Below are 13,681 nucleotides of genomic sequence, written 5' to 3'. Positions count from 1 at the left end.
AAACAAAGCAAAGGGGACATGAACCGGGAAATGCATTGATTGATTGATTGATTGATAGGGTAGTAGGAATGAAAACAATGGAAAACTTAAGGAATGGTATAATAAACCATGTTGTCTAAGATGGATGGCCTATCTTAGACAAGACCATTTCATGAACTCTTGATTCCATGGAGTAGTCCTAAATAATAACTTTCAAACAGTTCTAAAATTAAAGAGAAATCCTAATGCTTGTCAGTGATATAGATGGATAAATCCTCGCTGTAATAAAATAAAGCTTTACTGTTCATCTAAAAAGAGTAATACATGCTCTGAACTTATTCTAAACCTATTCTTTCAAAAGACCTATACAGTGGTTTCCAAAGCCAATAAATTCTATCATAACAAACTGTTCTCCAGTTTTATCCTTTATTATACAGATCACAACAAAACTGATTCAGTAATCACAAGCTTACTTTTCCAGCTCCACTTCCCCATTCTCCAGATTCAGAGGCTAGATTTCGGCTGAAAAGAGAGTAAAGTTAGTAGTCAAAATCTCTAGAGAAATTACAGATTCATTCATTTATTTATTATTCCATTTTATTTTTTGAGTAACTGTTGTAAAACTTTTACAATCACATTAGTTATTGTAAAAGTTTACAATAACTAATGATGCCTTGGATATTTAATCTTTAGCTCAAATGTTTACAACCTTGCATAGGTAAGATTAACAAAAATTCCCCACTCTTTGTAGAGTTGCTATCTCTTCACATCACGATCCAGATATATATTTGAGTTTTTTTTTGTTTACTAAAAACATATATATATATATATATATTAGAAAATGTGATTTTAAAAATAAAATATAACATACATACATGAGGTAGTAGATATAACTTCCAAGAATACTCTTTTTCTGTTTGATAAACTTTTCAATAATTCAACCTGCTGAGGTTTATTTATTTTGAAAATAACTCAGTGCATACCATCCATAAATGCATAAATTCAACGAAATTATGACATAGATGCTCCCATGCAGTGAGTGATCAAGGTACATCGAAATGCACAACCCAGGAAAATCATAGAAGTATTACCATTTACATAAAGAGAAGCGAGTGGCATTGTATGGCGACTCCATTCTTAAGGTGTGCTAGAGGATAGAATGAACAAAGTATGTTTTCCAGGCGGTAAAATGAGTAGAGTGATTGAGGCATTGGATTTGAGGCGGGAGCGAGCAAAACAGTTAATAGTATTAATTGGTACAAATGATTTGAGAGAGGACAAAGAGCGTGTCACAACGCATATCAGGAGGCTGCTTGGAAGGATAAAAGAGAATAGTGTGACAGAAAAGGGTATTTAGTGTGTTGCCTAGGTATGACTGTGGTGAAATGAGGCAGAGAGCAAGGATTATGAATGATATGCTGGCTGAAACGTGCGAGGAGATGGGAGTACAGTTTGTTAATGTGTGGAATGAGTTTAAGAGACAAAGTGAGCTGTATGGGAGCGATGGACTGCATCTGAGTGGTTATGGTGTGAGTCGCCTGAAGAGACTGCTGCTGGAAGATAGAGAAGTGAATAGAGAGAATGAATCGGATCGAAAGGGGAGTGATATGGAAGAGCAGGAGAGTAAGACAGTAGAGATTGAAGAAGTGGATATGAATGGGGAAGTGAGTGGTATGAGTATAGAAAATGAGAGAATGAGTGTGCAAGAGGAGCAGGGAAAAACGGGGAGGCTCAGGGTGGACAGGGGTACACACCGTGAGAAAGGTGGATGCTCCAAGAGGAGGTGAGAGCATGTGTAGGCAGGAAAGGAATGGGATGACCAGGGATCAAGAGGAAACAGTTGGAATTGAAAAGGGTTCTAAAATGAAGAAGCAGAAAGGGAAATGCCCCCAGCATAGCATGGAGAGATCACATCGAGTGAGTGGTATCAGTGGAACTAGCTGTAGATCCAGAAATGAGCTGTTGTGTTTGTATACAAATGCTAAAAGTATGAGAAACAAGGCAGATGAAATGGTTGCACTAATTGCGTCTGTTCACCCAAAGATTGTCAGAATAAGTGAGACCAGGTTGGAAGAGGATGATATCCTGACAGGAATAGAGATGAAAGGGTATGATGTTTTGTGAGTATAGAAGGGGTAAAAAGGGAGGGGGGAGTGCTATTGATGATAGAGAAAGAGTTATGTCCATACAAAGTAGAGATGCAAGACGGAAATAGTGCCAGCGGTTTTGAGGCAGTATGGTGCGAGATAGAGGTGAATGGAATCAAATACTTGATGGGATGTTGTTATAGACCAGGTAATGTGGATGGTGGTGATAGTGAAATGTATAGTCAAATTAGCCAAGCAAATAAGAAAAAGGTGATCATTATGCATGATTTTAATTATAGCAGTATAGACTGGAATGATGAGATAGCAAGTGGAAGTAAAGAAAATGAGTTTCTTGAATTTTTGAGGGATAACTACCTCAGACAGTATGTAACAGAGGGCACACGAGGATTAAGGGTCTTGGATCTGGTCATCTCATCAGAGAATGTAATTATAAATGAGGTGTCAAATCGTCCACCAATTGGTGAGAGTGACCACAAGGTGATTTACCTGGGTGGTTGCCAGCAGTGCGAGGACCCCTGTGAGAAAAGAGTATATGTGGAACTACAAGGGGGGGTGATTATGAAGAGCTCAGGAGACAGCTTGCAGGTGTAGCATGGAATGAGGAGTTAGCTGGAAAAGAGATCAATGCAGCTTGGGGGATTTTCAGAAACTATCTAGTAGATGCAATGTCTAAATGCATTTCAAAGGTGAGAAGGTTAAATAAGGTAGGTGTGAGATGGATGAATAAAGAGATTAAGCATGTGATACAGAGAAAAAGGGCATTGTGGAGGCAGCATAACAGAAGTGGAAATAACCAATTTCCACTTCTGTTCATGATCAACCAATTCATGAGGTCTACAAAGACCAGGCAAGGAGGGTAACTTGGTTGGTGAGAGTAGCTAAAGAGAGGTATGAACAGCAATTAGCTAATGAAGCCAAAAAGAATTCTAGGGAGTTCTTTCGATATGTAGCCAGCAAAAGAAAGAATGATTATGGAAGGATGACATTGATTGGAGAAAATGGTATAAAGACAGCTGTTGCAGAATATATGGTGGAGATACTTAATGAGCAGTTCATAAAGATCTTTCAATCTTGTGAATGTGACTTCATGGAGAGATTGAGAGCAGTTGATGATGGGGAGGAGAGACTGACTGTAAGTGAGCAAGAGGTGTTTGTGAAGTTGAGTAAACTAGATGTAAATAAGGCTGTGGGACTTGATAATATATCACCGCATATTCTGAAGGAATGTGCCAGAGAGTTGACACCTGCCTTGACATATTTTTTTAATATGAGTCTTGCACTTGGTCAAGTTCCTAAAGAGTGGAAGGAGGGCAAAATTGTGCCACTTCATAAAGGATCGAACTCGAGCATCAAACTATAGGCCTATCTGTGTGTCAGGTGTTGTGGTTAAGTTGTTGGAGAAGCTTGTGAGAACTAGGATCCAAGGTTGGGTTAACGGCAATGGTGTTATCTTTGATGGACAGCATGGATTTGCTAAAGGGAGGTCATGTTTTAGTAATCTACTTACTTATTACAATAAAGTGACTGCTTCCTTGGACAGAAGAGAAGGATACACAGTAATATACTTGGATTTTGCAAAGGCTTTTGATAGAGTACCTCATGATAAGTTGACAGTCAAACTAGAGCAGATGGGGTTGGATATTAGATTGGTGGATTGGATTAGAGACTGGCTATCTGATAGGTATCAACAAGTTGTGTATGGGGTGCGATATCCAGGAAAAGGAAAGTCACTAGTGGAGTGCCTCAGGTGTCTGTTTTAGGGCCATTATTGTTTAACTTGTATATTAATGATATTGGCGAATATTTAGATGGAAATATTCAGTTGTTTGCAGATGACACAAGGTTGGGACGAACCATAAAGAGTAGTAAAGATGTTGTAGCCTTGCAAAAAGACTTGAATAAATTGAGTGATTGGGGATGCGAGTTCATTGTTGCAAAATGTAAGGTTTTAAAATTTGGAAAACAAAGATGGGATGCAGAATTTATGCTTGGTGAAAATATATTGTTGGAGGTAGAGGAAATAAGAGATCTGGGGGTGATAGTGGATAAGGATCTAAAATTTAGGGGACACATTGCCAAAATTGTGAAGACAACACAGAGGCTTCTGGGAATGATGCAGAGGACACTGACGTGTAGCAGTAATGAGATTCTTGTTACATTGTATAAGGCTTTGATTAGGCCACACATGGACTATTGTGCCCAGATTTGGTCACCTGGTTTTCAGAAGGATGAAGAGATGTTGGAAAGGGTCCAAAGGAGATTGACTAAGGCAGTTTCTGACCTCTGGAATGTTGAGTATGAGGAAAGATTGAGAAGATGTAATTTGCAGAGTCTGATGGAGAAGAGGAAGAGGTGAGATAATGATAGAGACCTACAAGTTGGTAAGGGGTTGTTATAAGATCAATGGTGGAGAAGCTCTACAGAGAATAGTGGGAGATTAGGGGAAAACCAGAGGTCATCCCTGGAAACTGTATAAAGAGGGTGTCAGTAGGGGAGTGAGAGGCAGGTTTTTTTCGTGCAGAGTTGTGAATGATTGGAATGCCTTGCCTGAGAGTGTGGTGTCTGCAAGGAGTTTGAGTGTGTTTAAGACAAGGTATGATGAGATGTGTGTGTGTGATAAAAGGACCTCCCAGATGAGTCATTGACTCCATGAGGTCTTGGGGTAATAATAATAATGTATTCATCATCAAAAAAAGAAAGCTAAATTACTGTTTTAGAAAATACTCTTTTTCTTCTTCTTTGCTATTATCCCATTTCATTTAGCGTTGGCTCTCCTAGTCCATAATTGCCAGGATATTCTGTCATGGGTCGTCAATGTCTCTGATTGGGCAATTTGAAGTTTTGTTTTGTTTTTTTTAAATAAAGGACATCCATGTTAAACAGGGTCTACCATGTCAAAGTCATTCTCAAGGGCAGTTATATATGTGTGTATACACTAAACAAGAAATATAACTAGCAGAAATTCATCTTATAAATCATTACAACAGATATGACATTTGATGAAGGGTAGACATGTCTAAAGTATGCATACTTTAGACATGTCTACATTAAAGAAAAAAAACAATGACAACAACAAAGAATTATTATTAAATGATACAAGAGGAAGTAGTTTTAATTTGGATTTCTGGAATGATGATGCTATTCACATATTCCTAAGTGAGCATGCGGAAAGTTAATCATTCACACAAAGATACTGGAAACACACACCAGTATTCTTTCAAACTGTAAGGATAGCTATACATCTTTTAATTATGTGTTCTTTTTAATTTGCTTATTTTGTGATATGAAAATCCTGCATTCTTCACATAAGACTAGTTAACTCATCTTTAACCGAAAAGTCATTATAAGGGTTCTTAGCATCCTAGACAGCTTCAAGCACAGGTTTTTTTCAGTCAAAAGACATCATCACCATCACCACTGGACTGCAGAGGCTCTGTGCATCTGTTTGGAAACATGGAGTTAGAAACACTTAAGTCCTAAGTGACTTATTGAGTCCTATGCAGCTTGTCTCTTTATACAGAATGGAAGTATGGTTGGTTGGCCTAGAGATTCAGGCTGTACATAAATCTCCCACACCAACAACTAGAACCAGGACTGTACTTATACACAGGTGCACAAGGTTCTAGCTGGGGAAACTCTGAAAAATTAGTCGCAATTTAAGGGCTCCAAACAATGAGGTGAGATCCCAGATCAATCTAGAGCTTTGGGCCATACCTGCCTTGGGAAAAGTGTAAGTATGGCCCTGATCAGAACTGTAATTTAAAAAAAGCCATGGAATGGATTCAAGCTGGGTAGCATTTAGGACTGAATAAGCATTTAAAACTCTATTGAGAGAGAGAGAGAGAGATGAACAGCTACGATAATGTAAAGAGCATCTGCACTCTCGATCAAATCCACTTAAGACTTTTCCCAAGCATCAACTTTTCTTTATCATTTAATGACAATTTATGTTGCTGTTATTCCTTTCTGCAAATGTATGTATTTTTAGATACATCTCCCCTTTCTCCTTGACATTGCAGTGATTCACAATATTGGCATCTTACTGTTATTTCTTGTGCTGCTTCTTTAGTGTACACAAGCATATATTTGCTCCTTGACACAATGGCAAAAATATTGAGAAATTAATGTTTTTTCTTTAAAATGATTTGTTCACCCATTGAGCACTAAACATCACTTAAATGCTTAAAACAAGAAACAGGACATGTATACTGTCTTATATTATGGAAAGGTCACTCTCCACATGACCAGTTTTGACACTTACTGAAGTCTTTATCAGGAAGATGGACCTACCGACATAACTGCAACTAGCTAGTTAGCAAAAGTTGTTTCTCACAGGTAGCAAAACAATGTTTTTCCTATATTCAACATTTCAGATGGTTGTTGCAAGGAATTTTTTTTCCCCATGAACCTGAGATGTATTTTTTGCATAATACAGCAGTTATGATTACTTAAATTAAGGGGATATTAAATCCCACATAGATTTAAAACCGAATAAGAAACTCAAAGATTGGAATCAGAGAGTTTCTTGCCGAATATAGTAAACTATAAAGTATCGGCGACACTAGCGTTAGCCAATGCAAGTGATCCTAGTACGTAGTACAATACCGGGCAACTCGTTGCAAAGGTGGAGGAAGTTCAGATCGCTATTCTTAGGTATTTTCCATAATGTAAAAACACATTTCCTAGGAAATGTATGCTGTTATTACATTATGGAGGGAGGTCACTACCCAGACTGGTTTCAGCCTTTTTTGAGGCTTCATCAGTGAGTAGCTAGACCTAATACCAAAGTGTATAGCAAAAAGAACTTATGTACTCTGCGAACGAGTTTTCCAAACAGGTGCAACCATTAAGTTACTTAAGTATAAAGAGCTAATAAGCTTCATTTCGGCAATGAAAACATTACTTAAATTAAGGGGATATTAAATCCCACATAGTTTTAAAACCGAATAAGAAACTCAAAGATTGGAATCAGAGAGTTTCTTGCCGAATATAGTAAACTATAAAGTATCGGCGACACTAGCGTTAGCCAATGCAAGTGATCCTAGTACGTAGTACAATACCAGGCAACTCGTTGCAAAGGTGGAGGAAGTTCAGATCGCTATTCTTAGGTATTTTCCATAAATTAAAAACACATTTCCTAGGAAATGTATGCTGTTATTACATTATGGAGGGAGGTCACTACCCAGACCGGTTTCAGCCTTTTTTGAGGCTTCATCAGTGAGTAGCTAGACCTAATACCAAAGTGTATAGCGAAAAGAACTTATGTACTCTGCGAACGAGTTTTCCAAACAGGTGCAACCATTAAGTTACTTAAGTATAAAGAGCTAATAAGCTTCATTTCGGCAATGAAAACATTACTTAAATTAAGGGGATATTAAATCCCACATAGTTTTAAAACCGAATAAGAAACTCAAAGATTGGAATCAGAGAGTTTCTTGCCGAATATAGTAAACTATAAAGTATCGGCGACACTAGCGTTAGCCAATGCAAGTGATCCTAGTACGTAGTACAATACCGGGCAACTCGTTGCAAAGGTGGAGGAAGTTCAGATCGCTATTCTTAGGTATTTTCCATAATGTAAAAACACATTTCCTAGGAAATGTATGCTGTTATTACATTATGGAGGGAGGTCACTACCCAGACCGGTTTCAGCCTTTTTTGAGGCTTCATCAGTGAGTAGCTAGACCTAATACCAAAGTGTATAGCGAAAAGAACTTATGTACTCTGCGAACGAGTTTTTCAAACAGGTGCAACCATTAAGTTACTTAAGTATAAAGAGCTAATAAGCTTCATTTCGGCAATGAAAACATTACTTAAATTAAGGGGATATTAAATCCCACATAGTTTTAAAACCGAATAAGAAACTCAAAGATTGGAATCAGAGAGTTTCTTGCCGAATATAGTAAACTATAAAGTATCGGCGACACTAGCGTTAGCCAATGCAAGTGATCCTAGTACGTAGTACAATACCGGGCAACTCGTTGCAAAGGTGGAGGAAGTTCAGATCGCTATTCTTAGGTATTTTCCATAATGTAAAAACACATTTCCTAGGAAATGTATGCTGTTATTACATTATGGAGGGAGGTCACTACCCAGACCGGTTTCAGCCTTTTTTGAGGCTTCATCAGTGAGTAGCTAGACCTAATACCAAAGTGTATAGCGAAAAGAACTTATGTACTCTGCGAACGAGTTTTTCAAACAGGTGCAACCATTAAGTTACTTAAGTATAAAGAGCTAATAAGCTTCATTTCGGCAATGAAAACATTACTTAAATTAAGGGGATATTAAATCCCACATAGTTTTAAAACCGAATAAGAAACTCAAAGATTGGAATCAGAGAGTTTCTTGCCGAATATAGTAAACTATAAAGTATCGGCGACACTAGCGTTAGCCAATGCAAGTGATCCTAGTACGTAGTACATTGGAGTTGCATCCGGGCAACTCGTTGCAAAGATTCCAATCTTTGAGTTTCTTATTCGGTTTTAAAACTATGTGGGATTTAATATCCCCTTAATTTAAGTAATGTTTTCATTGCCGAAATGAAGCTTATCAGCTCTTTATACTTAAGTAACTTAATGGTTGCACCTGTTTGGAAAACTCGTTCGCAGAGTACATAAGTTCTTTTTGCTATACACTTTGGTATTAGGTCTAGCTACTCACTGATGAAGCCTCAAAAAAGGCTGAAACCGGTCTGGGTAGTGACCTCCCTCCATAATGTAATAACAGCATACATTTCCTAGGAAATGTGTTTTTATATTATGGAAAATACCTAAGAATAGCGATCTGAACTTCCTCCACCTTTGCAACGAGTTGCCCGGTATTGTACTACGTACTAGGATCACTTGCATTGGCTAACGCTAGTGTCGCCGATACTTTATAGTTTACTATATTCGGCAAGAAACTCTCCGATTCCAATCTTTGAGTTTCTTATTCGGTTTTAAAACTATGTGGGATTTAATATCCCCTTAATTTAAGTAATGTTTTCATTGCCAAAATGAAGCTTATTAGTTCTTTATACTTAAGCAGTTATGATATTTAGAAAAGTAAGTCCAGACTTAATTATCTCTTGATATAAAAAGAACTACGATTAAAAAACAAACTGAGATAAAAACAACAGGTGCTGTTCCATACAGGATTAAGTTATTCTTAAGGAAATGGACTCTTCATGGATTCAGTTTCTTGAATGCAATGGAAAATTTCTCTTAACATTATATTTGCAAATGAATGAAAATACAATTGCAATCAAAACGTTTTCAGAATTTGTCTGTTTTTTTTTTCCCCATTCCATTACATTCTAAAAATGCTTGAAGGTTTTAGATTTTGGTAGTTATAAAGAGATTTTGTCAAATTTCCAGTATAATGAATTTAGAGCAAGTGTAAAAGTGGTGGCAACATCTTAAAATATAATAAAACACGAAAATCTATACTAATATACTATAAAACACTAATTTTGTATGGGGAAAACACAATATCTGTTTTATTGTGTTTTCCCCATACAAAATTAGTGTTTTATAGTATATTAGTGTAGATTTTCGTGTTTTATTATATTTTAAGATGTTGCTATAATAAATATAATTCAAAATGGCAGCAAAAATGCACAAGAAACATAACACTAATAAGAGCAGCAAAATCGAGAAATAAGAAGGCTTGCCTTGCTAAGGAGGTTATTGAAGATATTCAGGAAGTTATTGAAAATGAATTAACCTCCAAAATAACAAAATTAAAGCAGATTATCAGAGAGATGAAGTCTAGAGGTTTGGATGAACATAGGGAAGAAAAGAAAATTAAGCAGCAAAATAAGAAACGACAAAGCTCGGAATCAGGTAAGTCAGTAATATTGTTTGTAAAAAGAAGGATGTTATTTAGTGCGACTATCATAAAACATGCAATTGATGAGCAGGTTATAACATCAATTTTTTTCCAGGAGCTAAAATTAAAAATACAGCACAAGCAATTCAAAAAAAAGAAAAGAAATGTAAATGAGATAGTCATTATAGTAGGCACTAACAACTTAACTAGCGATAAGTTCCATATGAGAAAGGACATGAAGGGGTTGTTGGTAGAAGTGAGAAAGTGAAAATAGTAAATATATTACCTCGATATGATAAAAATTAATTAAGAAGAAGGGCTATTATGGTAAATAAGTTTTAAAAGAGGTGTACCATGAGTAGATATATAGATACAAAATTAATAATGGAAAACTCACGTACAAAGATTATTTAGTAGTATAATTTTCGCCTGTGTGTCACAGGCATCTTCAGTATATTCTAAGATCAAAATTAAGCAATAACTAACAATTCCAAAAACCGCCACCTAAGTAGCTGGTGTAAGATAACTAAAAAGGTCAATAAATTTCGTAACAAAAAAAAGTTAGGAAAGATTAGGCGATTTATAAAGTACTATCTCCCATAAAGGAGATAGTTAGGAGAATGAAGTAAAGTTTCACATGTTTCTTTATAAAGGCATTCCATAAGGAACCGACTTTCGTGAAGGACTTTTGTCTTTCTCCAATGAACTCTATGTCTAGTGAAGATGACATGTTCTGCAAGTCCAGACTTTTCAGGTTTAAAGTATTCAATATAAGATTGGTGTTCTTCTAGCTGAATAGAGGCAGATCTTCCTGTTTGTCTGAAATAAGATAATCCACAAGAGCATGGAATCTGGTAAACACCTGGATAATTAAGATGTGGAAGCTTGTCCTTAGGAGAAGTGAGAAAGGTGGAGATTTTTCTAAATGGTTGAAAGGCAACAAAAATATTCAGTGGTTTTAAAACTTTTGCTATACGTTCACTAATGCCTTGTACATAAGGGATAGGAATGCACGTTATTTCTTCTGTATTTTATTATTGTTATTATTATTAAACAAGACCTCATGGAGTCAAAGACTCATCTAGGAGGTCCTTTTATCTCACACACATCTCATCATACCGGATCTTAAACACATTCAAACTCCTTGCAGACACCACACTCTCAGGCAAGGCATTCCAATCATTCACAACTCTGCACGAAAAAAACCTGCCTCTCACTCCCCTACTCACACCCTCTTTATACAGTTTCCAGGGATGACCTCTGGTTCTCCCCTGATCTCCCACTATTCTCTGTAGAACTTCTCCACCATTGATCCTATAACAACCCCTTACCAACTTGTAGGTCTCTATCATATCTCCCCTCTTCCTTCTCTCCACTAGACTCTGCAAATTACATCTTTTCAATCTTTCCTCATACTCGACATTCCAGAGGTCAGAAACTACTTTAGTCAGTCGCCTTTGGACCCTTTCCAACATCTCTTCATCCTTCTGAAAACCAGGTGACCAAATCTGGGCACAATAGTCCATGTGTGGCCTAATCAAAGCCTTATACAATGGAACAAGAATCTCCCTACTTCTACACGTCAGTGTCCTCCTCATCATTCCCAGAAGTCTTTGTGTTGTCTTCACAATTTTGGCGATGTGTCCCCTAAATTTTAGATCCTTATCCACTATCACTCCCAGATCTCTTATTTCCTCTACTTCCAACAATATATTCTCACCAAGCATAAATTCTGCATCCCATCTTTGTTTTCCAAATTTTAAAACCTTAATTTTGCAACATTGAACTTACATCCCCATTTGCTTGCCCAATCACTCAATTTATTCAAGTCTTCTTGCAAGGCCACAACATCTTCACTACTCTTTATGGTTCGTCCCAACTTTGCATCATCTGCAAACAACTGAATATCTCCATCCAAATCTTCGCCAATATCATTAATATACAAGTTAAATAGTAATGGCCCTAAAACAGATCCCTGAGGCACTCCACTAGTGACTTTCCTTTTCCTGGATATTGCACCCCCATACACAACTTGTTGATACCTATCAGATAGCCAGTCTCCAATCCAATGCACTAATCTAATATCCAACCCAATCTGCTATAGTTTGACTGTCAACTTATCATGAGGTACTCTATCAAAAGCTTTTGATAGAGTACCTCATGATAGAGTGCCTCATATTTGAAGAGGAAGACATTAAAACCACTCAAAGTTCTTTTAATGAAGCAATTTTTATTACCATTAGATAGAAAGGAAGAAGTTATATATTGCAGTTCTTTCTGTAAAGATCGTCTGAAGAACAAAAGGAGTGGGCCTGATGAACCAGTGTTTTAATAGTTCCTACCTTTTGATGGTGATGAGATTCAGCATGGATATAATGGCCTATTATAACTGACAATTCCAAAAAGCACCACCTAAGTAGCTGGTGTAAGATAACTAAAAAGGTCAATAAATTTCCTAACAAAAAAAAAGAAAAAAAAAAAAAAAGGCCTGTATGGGTCTTCTTTCTATAGACTGAGAAATGTAGGTTACCATCTGGTTGACTAAGAATTAGAAGATCTAAAAAGTCTAACTGCTTATTTGATTCTACTTCTAGGGTAAACTGGATCCTAGGATGAAGTGCGTTTAACTTAGTGAGAAACTGTTGAAGTTCATCAGAAGAGCCATTCCATACAGCAAAAATGTCATTGACATATCTGAACCAATGAGTAGGTCTATGAGAAATGTTGTCAAAGATACATTGTTCAAAATGTTCCATAAAGAAATTGGAGATAGCAGGAGAAAGAGGATTGCCCATTGCTGTTCCTTCAATTTGTTGATACAACTCATTTTTAAAGGAAAAATAACCAGAATGTATTACAAAATCAAATAATTTTACAATGTCTGAAGAAAATTTGTGTTGCATTAATTCAATGCTTTCAGAAAGAGGCACATTTGTAAATAAAGAAACAACATCTAACCTGATAAATTTAGTTTAATCCTTTATCCAAGTGTGAGCAAACAAAGTTTGCGCCTGAAAGTATCTTCAGGACTGGTGTAAGGTGGTACAACACCAAGTGAAAAATAAACTTTTTCCATTAGTAGATATCTACTGGGTACTGAACAAACAAGGATGGGGTGGCAATTTGGGACGAAACTGACCAGTTGGGTACCACCTTACCCCAGTCCTGAAGATACTTTCAGGTGCAAACTTTGTTTGCTCACACTTGGATAAAGGATTAAACTAAATTTATTATACTCTAACCAACTGAAAAATAAACTTTCAACATCTAAACTGATCATGATATCAGAAACGTCCAAATGAAGATCTTTGACAACATTTCTCCCAGACCTACTCATTGGTTCAGATATGTCGATGACATTTTTGCTGTATGGAATGGCTCTTCTGATGAACTTCAACAGTTTCTCACTAAGTTAAATGCATCTATTCTAGGATCTAAGAAGAAATGCAAACTACAGATGATGGGAGTGAAAAGAGTAATCATAATGGGAGGCTTTAATTATCCAAATATTGATTGAGTAGCAGCAAAATCTCATGAGAAGAATGAAACTGAATTTATTGAGCTGCTGTGGAAAAACTTCAAGTAGCATATGACAGAAAGAACTCAAGGTCAAAGAGTGTTTAAGATAAACATGTAACTATTCTGCCTCCAGTTGGTGACAGTGATCATGCAGTACTCACTTGGGAAGTGACTAAGTTTATGAATGTTCCATTCAGAAAAGGTTACATGCTAAACTACAAAGCAGGAATTTAACTGAGGAGTATACTCCTCAGTTGGTATCGGTT

General features: G+C 36.7%; 1 protein-coding gene across 1 annotated transcript in view; it reads right to left on the bottom strand.

The window, feature by feature from the left end:
• The window catches only part of LOC150106872 (ATPase inhibitor mai-1, mitochondrial-like), a 92,532-nt gene that overhangs the window by 74,738 nt on the left and 4,113 nt on the right, over window positions 1-13,681 (bottom strand). The window contains exon 2 of the mRNA XM_090392785.1: window positions 453-501. Coding sequence (XP_090248911.1) covers window positions 453-501 — 49 coding nt within the window. The remainder of the gene's footprint in view (window positions 1-452; window positions 502-13,681) is intronic.

Source organism: Typopeltis vanoorti, chromosome 5 (genome assembly GCF_054136105.1).
Source record: "Typopeltis vanoorti isolate ZY-2024b chromosome 5, IOZ_Tvanoo_1.0, whole genome shotgun sequence".
NCBI classification, from domain to species: Eukaryota; Metazoa; Arthropoda; class Arachnida; order Uropygi; family Thelyphonidae; genus Typopeltis; species Typopeltis vanoorti.
The sequence above is the reverse complement of the archived record's forward strand: the minus strand, read 5'-3'. Positions and strand labels throughout refer to the sequence as shown.